General features: G+C 39.5%; 1 protein-coding gene across 1 annotated transcript in view; it reads left to right on the top strand.

Annotated features, from left to right (window-relative positions):
* LOC122805622 (thioredoxin domain-containing protein 6-like) overlaps nt 1–14,316 on the top strand; it is a 563,041-nt gene that overhangs the window by 220,888 nt on the left and 327,837 nt on the right. Inside the window, exon 7 of the mRNA XM_044075878.1 lies at nt 3,506–3,596. Coding sequence (XP_043931813.1) covers nt 3,506–3,596 — 91 coding nt within the window. The remainder of the gene's footprint in view (nt 1–3,505; nt 3,597–14,316) is intronic.

Below are 14,316 nucleotides of genomic sequence, written 5' to 3'. Positions count from 1 at the left end.
AATCAGTGTAAAACTGGTATTGCTATGGTGTATGTTTGTGCGTCGGAGGATTGCAGTATATATAGGAATAAGAAGTTGGCCATAATTCCTTTAATTTTCTGTCACAAGCACCAGCAATGCTCACGATAAGTGACTATACTTTGACGTCTAGCAGGAGCAGGATGTGTGTGGAAGTGCCTGATCATTTGTGTAGTGGTGCAGTGAGTAGAGTTGTCATCTGACAGTGCATACCTCTCGCTGAGTTCTTGGCTATAGCTTCTTCTGTGAGGAGTCTGAATGTCTTCCCTGCATTTCTGTGGATTTATCCAAGACTGATTTCCTCTAAAACCTTAAAGATGCAGTGGGGGAATTGGTGTTCCTCAATTTGCCTTTATATAAGTGTGAGTGCACACATTCATGCATTGGTATGAATTTTTATACAGACATCTAGTGATAGAATTGGCTTGTCAGGGCCAGTGTCAATATGCATGTGTGCTTATATTAAAAATTAGTAATAGCTTGTGATACACTGAGCTTTTAAGGGCAGTGTCAGAGAATCTGTGTGTGTGTGTGTGTGTGTGTGTGTGTGTGTGTGTGTGTGTGTGTGTGTGTGTGTGTGTGTATATATATATATATATATATATATATATATATACACGTGCAAAACAAAAGCAAGTCATTATTATAAAAAAGTAAGGCATAAAGTGCATCACAGAGCAGCCAGATCTTCAGAGCCCATGGGGACCTGGTGGCCTCCTCATCCCTGGCTCTATAAGTGGAATTTGGCACAAGCTTTTTACTGGCCTCTGTCCTTAACCTCGGTTAGTCTAAAACTGGTCCTGCTCAGAGTTGTGCACAGAAGGTCACTGTTGCTTGTGTGTATGTGTTGGGGGCATATAGTGTGATGTGATCATTACTGCTTTAATTTTATCTGTAATCAAATCTCTGAGATGTGTACATAATGTCTGTATAGCGTCTGGGGTTTGTGGATAGTGTGTCCATTATTTCCTTAACTTTCCTCACAAACCAGAAGGGTGTAGATAGAAGGTTAGTATAGGTTGTCTAGAGGCACTGTACGCTTTAGGAGCAACAGGTTGGGAAACATTATTGTTATAATTATTTTTTCATTTTCCTCACAATGAAACATTAGGCACTTATACAAGTAGTTATTTTTGGGGATAGTGGTAAGGAAGCATGTTGTTTAAATGCTGTATGCATGTTTAGCAACAGGCACTCAAACTACCACTTATCAAAGGATCATAGGAGATTACTAGGCTATCGACCCGGAGGTCATTTTTAAGCCTAGTCATTTCATCCTAATGTAATACCATAGAAATGCTAGTCAATACCCAAGATTGCATTTAGTGATGACTGCCTATGTCCAGGAGGGTTGTGGGTGCTATCCATAGTAAGAATTTAAGGTACCCCATCCACTCATCCAGGTTCCTCTTGAACAGTGTCATAGAGGTGCTCTGTTTCACATGAATTGGTAGGGTCTATATTAGCTCACCAAACACTTAAAAAAGCGAACAGTGATTAATCGACCCTATGTAAGTGAAAGCTTACAACTGCGAGCTGTCAGAACAGCAATTTTTTTCCTAGGGAAAAGTCTGACAAAAAAAAAACAACAAACTTTACACATTACAATAAGTGGGGGGCTGCGCCCCCACACCCCCTACTTAAATATAGCAACTCTGAGACCGCACTACAGTGCCGAAAATGGCAAAGTAATGAAGCAGCCAAGCGGATTATTTCCCAGGGAAAGAATTCGCTCAAAAGCCACTTTGATATTTTGCCGTATCAGGCTTTTCAGTTCGACCAAGACGCATTCGAAAGAATGCGTTTTCGGTCTTCTAATAGGGAACTACCTTAGGTAGCCTATTCCAAAGATGTGGCAGTTGCTGGGAGATGCCTTCATTCCAAGCTAATACCAGGGGATAAAAAGAAGGTGACTATTTTTTTTTTGGGGGGGGGGGGCAGCCACTTATGTATTCTCACAAACATTTGTCTTCTTAGTTTATTGCAAACTGCTGTTGTGCCAAACACAATTTATTTCTTCTATACACATGTTCATTCATATTATGATTTGTTTTTGACACACAAACCTGATGAAGTATTTATTTAATACGAAAGCGATCTATGTTAAAAGTTGTATATTTATTAATTTTTATTCTGGTAGATGCCTATTGGTAGATCTTTTTGTTAGTCAGTCAGTCATTTTTAGTTAGTTTGTTTCTTAATTAATAAACTTTTGACTAGTTGGTTAGCCTATACAAAGTGTTAATAAACTGGTCTTAGATTGTATTTTGTCTCTAGCATTCTAGATTCTGTTTTAGTTAGCACAGTCTCTGATTACACTATGGTGTTAAGGGGTAAGGGGGACTTGACTAAAGGAATGATTTTAATGTTTTTATTGCTCTTAACAGACCCGCCCTCTGTAACCACTCCCTTGCTCTAAACAACCTGATTATATATAAATAAGGAATGTTTTTGATGCTTTTTATCATACTCAACTAGGATCGCTTGTTTGTGTATTTCAATAAAGGATATTCCATTTTTAACTCAACTGTGGACTACCTACTATTTTCTATTTGATTATTTTGTAGCACGTATTTTATAGTTATATTTTGCAGTTCAATTTTTATTAAGTGAACTAAGTGCATAACAATTTAGGAAGTGAACATCACACCCTCAACACTGCAAAGTTTCTTCTTGGTTTGTTTCCTTTATCACTGATAGTTATTACTCATTTTGGGTACTTTTGGTTGGACAGGATTACATTTTATCTACATGGGTTTGAAAACATATGTCGACTTACCAAGCACCATGGTATTTAGATTTAGCAATGTAGTTCCTACCCCTACAAACATTAACAAACCAAGATTCGAGGCACATCTTAGTGAATGTAGTGTGTATCTCATGACATGGAAATGCCCCCATTAACCACTCTATCTGCACTTCAAACTACATTCATTCATAGATCTGTCAAGTGTCAAGAGTGTTGATGTACCTGGAGAAAGAATCGAGCTTCAGGAAAGGAACTCAAAATTTTATGCATTAGTTGTCAACCCCTGTGGATTGTATTCTGAGCCCAGAATGCTAGAACCACATAAAATGGTAGAACTGGTATAGTACTGTAAAACTGGTATACAGAGTAGTGTGAATGCTATATTTAGTTTGCATCTTGATTCCTGCACAGAAACTGTTGGTATGGCTTGGATATTCTAAAACAATCATGTGCAGTACTTTCTACTTAGTTATACTGTTTATGTATCTGATTATTGCTAGTCTAATGCCTATTTGAGTTATTACAGACAACAGAGCATTAGAAATCAAAGGCATTTTTAAGTAGACAAGTGACGTTATCCCGCAGTTTCACTGTTGCATATTTTAGTACAATTATTACACAGCATCTTTAATTTCTGATTTGCAAATGCGAATTTTAGAAAATTAAGTGATTTCTGACATTTGTTAATATGCAAATAAATGTGCTGATCTGATCATAATTGATTATTTTACATTGCAGTTTAAAGACCTGGTGGCACTACAGGTATCAGAAACAACAGTTGTCCCGCAAGACCATTTAATGGATGACGATGATGATGATGAAGGCCTAGGTATGTACCTTTCCCTGGACTAGAGTGTCACTGACACAAAGTTGTCTGACGTATGAACATATGCAAAGGTTTAACTGTCTGAAGCAAGGGCAGATGCACGGGTGCTCATCCAAGAGCCTCGTGTTTAATGCTGGTGTCTGCAGAAGTTTTATATCTATAGATAGTGAATTCTTGTCATGTTACAGAAATGACAGCTGTATCAAAACTGATATTATTTAAACTACCATTCAAAAGTACCAAAAAGGAAGCATGTTTGCAGAGGAGCTATAACACCCTGCATAACAATATGAAGGCTTCACTTCCTATAACACTTACTTAAATATAAATGGATTGCACACTCCCACGGAGAGCTATCCGCTACCTGTAATAGCTTATGATGAATCAGATCTTTTAGTTGTAAACCTAAAAATTGGACTGAAGTCTGAAGCTAACACTCGAACAATTAATATTTATTTATTTATTTATTTTACATTACTGGCTGGGCAAGTGTCCTTTTTCAGCAGTGACCCGGGGAGAAAAGCTCCATTTAGTACAAGTAAAAAAAATAAAAATACACCAGTCAAGTATTAATATTTCACAGCTTATTCTAACAAATAGCGTAAGCAATGAAAAGAGTTTAGAACTCTAAAACAGTCTATACATTATAACAAAAAAATTAAGAACTCTGAAACAGTCTATACAGTAGAATCACAAGTCTTTACAATACAGTTTGAGTTAAACAGTAGTTTAGAATAAAGGCTATTATAGAGTAAGGGAATGAAGGGATGTACAGTGGAATAGTATGACCGAACTGAAGAGGGAGAAAGTGGCTGAGTACAGTGGCAGTACCAATGATTTTTGAGGTGGCCTTTCAATACTGATTTGAATAATTTTGTGTTGGTAAGGGACCATACTTCTTGAGGTAGTTTATTCCAGGACATGGATGGGTGATAGCTATACAGTTTACATCCAGTTTTAGTTCTGGGTTTATAAATTTGGAGTAATTTCTGATTAGAGCTTCTAAGTTGTCTGGAGGGAGAGTAATAAGAAATTAGTGGAGCAAGTGTTGGGCAGAAAGAAGGCAAGTAAAGGGTAGAGTGAATAATGGAGAGCTGAGAGAGTACAAGATGATGAGGTAGTTCTAACCAGTTCATTTGTTTTAATGAGATGCAGTGATGGGATTTATAGTTTTGATTCACTGCAAAACGTGCTATTTTATTATAGGAGGTTTCGAGCTTGGTCAGAAGGGTAGAGTCAAGATTAGTAAGGATCTGGGAGCCATACATAAGACTGGGTAGGAGGTATGATTGAGCGAGTGTAATCCTGGCGTCAGAGGAAAGAAATTTCTTTGATCTGTAGAGTAGTCCTAGTTTTTGATGGGCCTTTTTCATACAGTTATTGATATGTATGTCAAATTTCAATTGGTCATCTATGGTTATTCCTAAGATTTTGGTGCAGGATTCTACTTGTATGGAGGTGTTGTTCAGAGATAGTATAGAGAAGGTAGATTTGATATAGGATAGATTTTTTAGGGAGAAACAGTAGCAGTTTTGTTTTTTTTGGATTGAGTATGAGGTGATTGTCAGTAAGCTAGGACTCTATTGAGTTAAAGGCAGTTTGGGTGGCAGAGTGTAGTTCAGAGATGGCGCTAGCAATTGTAGTGATGGCAGAGTCATCAGCATATTGAACTAGCGAACTCAAGGGGGAGGAAGAGTAGAGACTGTTAGTGAAAATATTGAAGAGTAAAGGCTCTAAAATAGAGCCTTGGGGAACTCCCATTTTGACAGGTAGAGCTGGTGAGAGTGCAGACTGCCATTTGACAGATTGGGTTCGATTGGAGAGGTATCTAGAGAACCATGAAACAGCTTCAGGTGAGAAATTTAGTTCTTGTAATTTGTTTAAGAGGAGAGGGTGAGATACAGTATCAAATGCTTTGGACATATCCAAAAACAGGCAAGAAACTAGCTTATGGTTGTCCCTCGCAAGAGAGACTGTGTGGAGAAAGGACAGAAGTGCAGTGGTGGTGCTGTGTTTAGGTCTGAAGCTGTGGTGAGTAGGAGTTACAAGGTTATGCTTAGTAAGGTATTGCATGATCTGCTTGTGAACACATTTTCGAGGACTTTGGAAAGAGTGGGCAGGATGGCAATTGGACGGAAATTTGAGATATCAGAGGAGTTGCCGCTTTTGTGTATAGGAAGGGTAAGAAACTGCTTCCATATGGCTGGGACTTCTCCTTCTGTGATAGAGCGATTAATTAGAATTGATACTGGTAGGGCAAGAGACTCTGATGCAAGTTGGAGAAAGTTAGGAGGAATTTTATCAGTAGACGGGGAGCAGGGTTTTAGGTTAGATACTTGATTCTTGATAAAGGAAGTTGGCACTGGTTTGAGGGAGAAGGAGTTGAAGGGAGGTGAGATTGAAGGAGGATTAGTGACAGGAGGATTTGAAGTAGATGGTGTATTAGACTTTAATAGCTTCGATATGGAGTCAATAAAGTATGAGTTAAATAGGGAGGCAATTTCTAGTGAGGTTTTTGTCTGGAGATGGGTTAGGGGGAGAGGGATTACCTGGTTGGAGTATCTGGTTAATTGAGTGCCAGAATTATTTTGAGATGGTTTTTAGTAAGGTAGGATGGTTATAGTAAAATTCCTTTTTGTCTTTTTTTATATATTTCTTTGTTAAGTTCCTTGCTTCTCTGTATTTTTGCAGATCATTAGGAAGTTTAGTTTGGGACCAGATTTTCCAAAGCTTATCTCTATTTTTCATAAGGATGAGAGTAGTTTTGGACAGCCAGGGTGAGACTGTAGATTTGATCTGTATGGTACGAGTGGGAGCTAGAGAGTCTAGTATGTTGAGAAAGATAGAGTTGAAGCGAAGGACAGCTTCTTCTAAGGGGAGGTATTTTAAAACATCCCAGTTAACTTTTGAGAGGAGGGTGTTAAGAGTGTTAGGGTTAAAGTTTGAGAGTTTGCGACAGGTGATATATCTGATTGGCTTAGCCAATTGGGGGAAAAACCTAGTAACCTTTACTGGAGAGTGGTCACTTAAACAGTCTGGTAAGGTTTGGGGGTTGTGGTATTTCAAAGGTTGGGATAATAGTATCCAGTCTATTAGGGTATGAGAGGTATAAGAATTATTAGAATGGGTTGGGTGGGTGATAAGCTCAGAAAGGCTATATAAATTAATGTTCATTTTTGAGCTGTCATTAGTGATAGATAGCCAGTTGCTATTCACCTCCCCAAGGATAATACTTCCATTGTGAAAGTTGTGAGTGAAGTAGGAGAGAATATTTTCTAATATGGGGATGTTATCCCCTGGGGGTATATAAACTGCTGCAATGGTGATGGAGGAGTGGTCATTCATTTTGAGATTTCCTATGATCACTTCCGCAGGTACAAATGATGGGGTAGGTTTTGATAGAAATGTCAAGGTGAGATGGTTCTTATAAAGTATTGCTATGCCTCCTTTTTTGTTAGGGCGATCTAACCGTAATATGTTATATCCTGGGGGAAGGATGTCATTATCTGGGATATGTGATTTTAACCAGGTTTCGTTTAAGGAGACAATATCAGGGTTATGATCTGTTATCCAGGCATGGAGTTCACAGACTTTGTTTAGTATACTGTGAGTGTTGATAGAGTAGAAGAAAATGTGTTTGCTAGGAGGGGGAGGGGTGGATAACATGGGGGAGGAGATAGGTCCAGGGTTAGGGTGTATGTCACCAGATAGAAGAAGGGTTGGTAGTAGATGGAAGAACTTTCTAAATGTTATTTGGTAGTGGAAATGTTTGGGCTTGCTTTGGGAAGTTAAAGGATAAGTAGGACTAATTTTTATTTTGGGGAGAGGAGTGTTAAGAGGAAGGATGGAAGAAGAAATGAGAAAAGAGAAGTGAGCAGTATGAGTAATTGCAAAAGGCTTTGTGGGAGTTATTAAGATAGAGGATAGTACATAGGGATGGGATGTTACTAGGAGAGGGAGAGTAAGTAGGGGTGGGATGAGAACAGATACAGTAAGTGAAGACATACTGTGTAAGAGTAGGATGGGTAGTGTAATTTAGAAGGTAAGTTTAGAGATGGCAGGGTAGTATGGGGTAAATGAAAGGGAGTTAAGAGTAAAGGTTGTGAAAGGAATGTAGGCATTAAGGGTATAAGATATGGACTACAAGGTTGTAGTATAGGAGCTGAGAAAGGTAATGCTAATAAAGGGGTCGAGTAGTAAGGACTAGAAGAGGGTTGGTTAGTGAAACAGGAAGGGGTGGGGTTGAGGGTGTGGATAGGTATAAAGGAAATTATATGGGGGGGTGGGAGGTGGGCGAACGGAGCGGGGCAGCACCTTCTGGAGTGAGATCGCCTTAAAAAAACAATCAGTCTATCCCACTCAGTGAGGTCAAGCTAAACCCGAATATTTCAGCTTTTAAATATCCAATTTAGGTACATGAGGTCTGTAATCAGGTGAACAGTAAGCAGGGGAATGTATTAGTCAGGAATCTGGAGGTAGGAGTATGGGTTTGGTAGCAGGAACCCATGGTATAGTGCTCAGCTACAGTAATTAAGGCACAAAGCAGTTAGGAGTGTCCAGACTTGGCAGTTACACATAAACACCCTACATAAAACTTTCAAAGGTCGAGGGAGATATTTTCATACTTAGTGTCTCTCCCTCGCAGATTAGCTTTCGGTACTGTTCTGGTCGAGGCCTATTCCCGGTAATGACCAACAAGAAGCAAGAAAACAGAAGTCCCTGAGTAAATCCAGAGAGAACCCAACCAGAAAACTTCTGGCAAAACACAAGAATACATCTACAAAAATATATACAAAGCTATATTTTTCAAAGGCATCATGAGAGCTATATAAATTACTCTGAAAAAATATTTTTGTACAGGAGTTCAAAAATACACAGTGATAAATAAATTAATCTGACTTTACTGCCAAATCTTTCTAAACATAATATTCATTTTTTCGAATTTTCCTACCTAAAATTATTTGCAGCTCGCAAGGTCTCCTGCCCCAAAACTTAGAAAGCCTACTAAGGTACTTCTTTACTATGGTTGTATCTGTAACTAAACTATGTAATGTGGAGCTTTTCTCCCCGGGCCTCCACTGAAAACGGGCTCTCTGAGCCCAGTGGACCTCCCCGGTCATCAAATTGGAAATAAATGTGAACTCCACGTATAGTAATTTTATCATATGCTTCTGCACTTCAGAGTGAGCCAGCATTTCTGACACATTTCCAGGCAAAAATGTCCAAACTGTAGTGAACACCTATAGACGATGTTATGCTGACTGAAGTGTACCCGACTCAGTAGAAAGTGTAAAAGAAGCGTCAGATGGTTGAGGAAAAAATAGTAGAATGCATTGTGAGTGATGCACTGTCATCAGAATTGCATTGTTTCAGTGTTTGAGTGATTGGAATTACTAGCTTGGAATTACTAGCTGGTTGACTCTGATTACTACCTTTGAAGGCACTGCTAACCTACTAAGGTACTTTTTTGCGTCTCTTGTTCCATTTCAGCCTTTTTGTTTGACTTCTGAGCCATATACTGCTTATAATCACTATCAGCTCCTGCACTTTCCCGTGGTTGAGAGCTCTGCTTCACAGCTCTAGTTGCAGGTCAGTCATGACCGTAAGTCGCAAACTGTGTAGAGTTTGCATCCTGTGCCTCTTTAGGATGTTTCCTGGTACTCCAGTCGCTTCTGACTTGTGAAAATATTTACTGGTTGACTGGGAATTTTAAATTGTTAATGCGTATTACATTTACTCCTGCTGTTACAACATAGATCTTGGCTGAAAAGATTTCAGAGTGGCTGCTTACAAATAACTAGATTAAAATTACAAGTTACCCAAGACTGACTTCATGTATTTTTTTGTTGCAGCAGTACATATCTGCCTTCCTAAGAATGTTCATTTTACTCCCCATACTGTGGTTGTCCATTGCATATTAAACTTCAGAAAGGCTTCTTCTTTTTATCCAAATTCTTTACCCATCTATTCATACTATAGCTTAGGACTAGAGTGGAGCTAATTTCTTGGAAATCTGTTATTATCATCTCTTAGCTTTACATCAGTAATTGTTTTAAAATCAAACATTCTTGATGTGCTGCTAATCTCCATCTCCTGCCAAAAAAACTTCTTTACCCAGGATTGTTGACTATTTTGTGATTTACAGGAAGGGGCCAGATACTGTTATAGTACCACCACATCTTTATTTTAGGCTACAGACAGTGTCCTGATATAGCCAGGCGTTTCCTTACTGGTGCCATTTTTATAGATCTTAAGTGTACCTGTGATGGGGTTGACTATTCCCTCCTTTCTAGACTGTCCAAATTATGCTTTACTGATGAATCTCTCAGTTGCTTCACTAATTATCTTTTGGACAGGCTTATTCATGTACACTATGACTGTGTGTCTCAAGCTCTGTAACCCTGTGCTCTGGCGTTCCGCAAGGCTTTATCCTTGGTCTGATCTGCTTGAGATTGTTTATTAATAATCATTCTCTTGCTTCCCCTGAACTATACATAATGATTTGTGAAGATGACTTTCTTCTATTACAAAGTGTGGAAGATGAATAACAAATGCAAACTACTCTTTAAACAGGTTTCATTAAGATCTTCTTTTGGTTCCAGGAAAACAGCTCTGGTGGTTTATACCTTCAAAATCATCTCAGTGCTATTTGGTACTATAGAAAAAAATGAATCTTTCATGTGTTCCCATGTCTTTTATTTACTATCTTAAATTGGTGAGACCCTTCACTTTCCCTCTGCACGCTTGTTGAGGCTATAGTCAAAGTTCTTTCTCAACTAAAATTGTTTTAGAAACGTGCAAGATTAATTGCTGACATTCTGTATGCTATTACAAATAGAGGATAATGAGGGATTAACATTGGGTCAAAAGTGCACAGAGTCAGAAGGAAACCCCTAGATTAGGAGAGCCCCATAATGAACCAGTTAAGCAAGCAATGGTGCCCTACAGGGTGTGTGTTAATCTGAAATTAATGCCCTTCCAGGGGGGTAGAGGCCCTCCGCCTGAAGCAGTTAATTACACATTAACACACACTCTGGAGGGCATTATTGCGCTTAGAGAATGGGCTTGCTGTAAAATTGTTGTTTTACTTATCTATATATATATATATATATATATATATATATATATATATATATATTGTTTGTTTTTTTTTATTAGTATATACTTTTAGAACATTTTTGATGTAAAATACTTCCTCTGCCTAATGTTTCAAACTTGCTGTAGTATATGTTAATGGTGTTGGAGGAAGCATTTTACAATCAAAATATAACATTTAAAAAATAACCAGGTTATTTACTTTATTTTTGGTCCCTTACTCCTAAAACATTTGGTTGGCAGTCACTGGCGATTGAAATTATTAAATAATGACATATATTTGAGCTTCAGACTTTTTTCCTTCAGAAAATTCATACTAACATAAGTCCTTTACTTTAGCAGCTTTGTAATTTTATAAGAGTAATAATTAAGTTTCTATTTTAGAGCTTTTGTTCCCTCTTTTTTTTAGGCTTTATCCAGATTTCTTCAGCTGAAAGATGCAGATGTTTGTAAACCTCTTTACCGCTACTGCTGGCTGGTAGTCATCTCACATACTCTCACACACACACACACACACACACACACACACACACACACACACACACACACACACACACACACACACACACACACACACACACTCTCTTTCTTCTGCTTTCATGCACGCATTCACTCGCACATGCAGACAACAACATAAAAACACATACACACGATCATCTCTCACTCAGTCTTACTTTCATACATGCATGCACTCTCTCTCTCACACACACACACACACACACACACACACACACACACACACACACACACACACACACACACACATACACAGACTTTTTATTTTACACTCACTAAACAGTAAAAGCACTGCTTAGCCAGTGTAAAACAGTAGCTTAAAAGATGTCTCTCCCTCACTCATACAGGCATACACTTTCAGACACTAACACATATACACATTTTTTTTAATTTTACTTTTATTTTATTATACACTCACTAAATAGCTAAAGTGCTGCTTTGCAAGCATAAAATAGTAGCTCAACTGATCTCTATCTTACACTCACACGCATACACTTTCACACACAAAACACACATTTTTATTTTACTTTTATTTTATTTTTCACTCCCTAAACAGCAGAAGTGCTGCTTAGAGAGTGTGAAATAATGGTGGCCATTCCGTTTTCTCAGTCCAAGCTCCACGGTGGCTTGATATGGTGCTGTGAAGCAGTGGACATGTTTTTCAGGGGGCATTACTTGTACATTAATACCCTACTGGAGAACACTCATTCTCCAATCAGGGCACTGATGTACAGTAAGCCCATTCTCTAACTGTTAATAATCAATATAGCTGTGAACTAGGACTGAAGCCCATCATAGGCTGGTGGGGGCTGGTGTTTGCTTTAAAATACCATGAGAGAAGCCACTGTACTGGAGTACCGGGATAAAGCCCTGACTACAGCCCAGCCTTCCTGGCTTTGCTTATTGGCTTGTGTGATTATCAGAGTGGCAAGGTGAGATAGACGTTACTATCCCTAGTGGGAGGGTGGTTCTATGGGCATCTCCTGCGACAATCTCTGACGATGCTGGGGAGATGCTGCTGGGAGGTATGGTCCCAAGGATGAGATAGGTTGGGGACTTAGTTGAACTACTGTGGAGGCAGGGTAAAAATTGGCATGCCCCCTTTGTACGTCCACTGCTCAGATGCAACCATGAGAACCATGTGGAAAGGAGTGAACTAATGGGATAGCTTCCTCCTGTGGATGTTGAGAGCCAGACCCTGAGGATGCCATTAGCATCTGTGCTTCTCCTAGCCCTATTAGGGTAAGTTTAGGGGTTAGGAAGTGGCTGATACAATGGATGTGGAGCACCAGGCTAGGGAGCCATAGAATGATATAGATGGGAGAAAAAAAATACCTAAGAAAAATGACTTCATATTTTTTGAATTCATTATTTTTTGTGGGACAGGTGCCCATTTCATTACATGTTCAAGAAGGGAAGAGCAGAGACATAGCATGAGGACGGTGGGGTAAGAAGGAAGGTATAGGGACAACAGCAAGGGCAGACAAGAGAACACAGAAGACATACAGGAGAGCTGCTGACACTAACTGTGGGGAACACAAAGGAGAGACACAGACAGACAGTGGGAAGAAAATCAGTGGTGGGGAGGACTGGACTACAAACTGCATAGGGAAATGAAATATAAGAAAAATAATCATGATGTGTAAGAGGGTGAGGTGACAGCTGACTGCCATGTGATACAGTGATGAAGTCACCCTGAAGTCCATTACCTCTGTGACCATTCTCCTTGCTGGACCCAGACACTCTTCACCTGTTGGTCAGAACCAGGCAGCTATGCAATTCTGTAAGGTACAAAAAGATGGGCTCCAGGCTGCAAATGCGGATGTCAAATCAATGGTTCTCTATGGATGTCACCATGTCTTCCACATTCTGCTGGCTGAACTAGTAAGACCATCCTGGTGACACCCACCAATGGGGATCCAACAAACCCACCAGAGACAGTGCACCATGCAGCACCAGTAAGGTGTCCAGGCTGCACCGCACTGCAGGATGACCTTTGTCCCACTAAGAAATAGTGCATCTGGAGACCAGCAGTGACCCAGCAGGTAATGGTAAGGGAGGTACATGGTTTGGTGATCACTACCTGCCTGCTGCGCCTCATCAACTGTTGCAGATCCATCCACTCATCCGGCCATCCACACACTGCATAAAATATAAAAATATGAAAGCAAATGGAGAAAAAAAATGAAATATTAAAAAAGGAATATAGCGATAAATAGAAAAAAACAAAAGCAATTGTTAACACTGTGTGCTACGCTAGTTGTCAGTACCAGCCCTGGAGGAGTAAAATGCAGTTAAGTAAGCAATGGCAAAGAAAAAAGTAATATATAGAATATATAGGCCTGACACAAATGTACTATAAACCTATATGCATCACAGGTGGGAAGATTACATGCCACCTAGCTAGTAATCCCTACCTATGTAGCATAGAGGCACAGTCCATGACTGTCAAACAGTACAAGTGCAAGCAGCAGCAGAATTGGGCAGAAACACTCAGCTGAAAATGCCTGGTCCAGCCTTTAGGAGCTGGACCAGGTGGTGAACTCACAGGCTACCAAATGTTGACCTACATGGCACTTGGGAGTCCATGCCAAATGTACCCTGCTGCAGCATTCCAAAATGAGCACACATGGGATACCTAAACCTGATAGCGGTAGTGCTACATCCTGACAGATGACAGACAACATGAAGCATCACCTAATAGCCTGTTAGTTGAATTGCTATGGTATGCTAGCTGTAACTCATGTGGATGTGGTTGATTGAATGATCAGGATAACAGTAAGCCAAGATAGACTGACAACGGCAATGCTGATTATTGGAAGGATGGATGGATAGTGATATAGGTCCAAATCAGACAGTGACACCCATCATGGTAGTGGCACACCTACTGTCAGCATAGTTTGCATCACCATGACACTTTTGGGAATACCAGATCACTCATATTTTTAAGGTATGGGAAACATTAACCAAAGCAAAACAAAGCTGTAAGCAATGGTGAACGCAATTAGCAGCATTGCAAACATGGACAATGAAGCAGGTGACCAAAAGATATGCAGATATAATATCAATTTCATACAGCTACTCCAGCATCTGGACAGGTGTGATTGCCTCC

Source organism: Protopterus annectens, chromosome 6.part1 (assembly GCF_019279795.1).
Source record: "Protopterus annectens isolate FY-2018-M chromosome 6.part1, PAN1.0, whole genome shotgun sequence".
Taxonomy (NCBI): domain Eukaryota; kingdom Metazoa; phylum Chordata; order Ceratodontiformes; family Protopteridae; genus Protopterus; species Protopterus annectens.
This window is presented reverse-complemented; position numbering and strand designations above follow the sequence as displayed.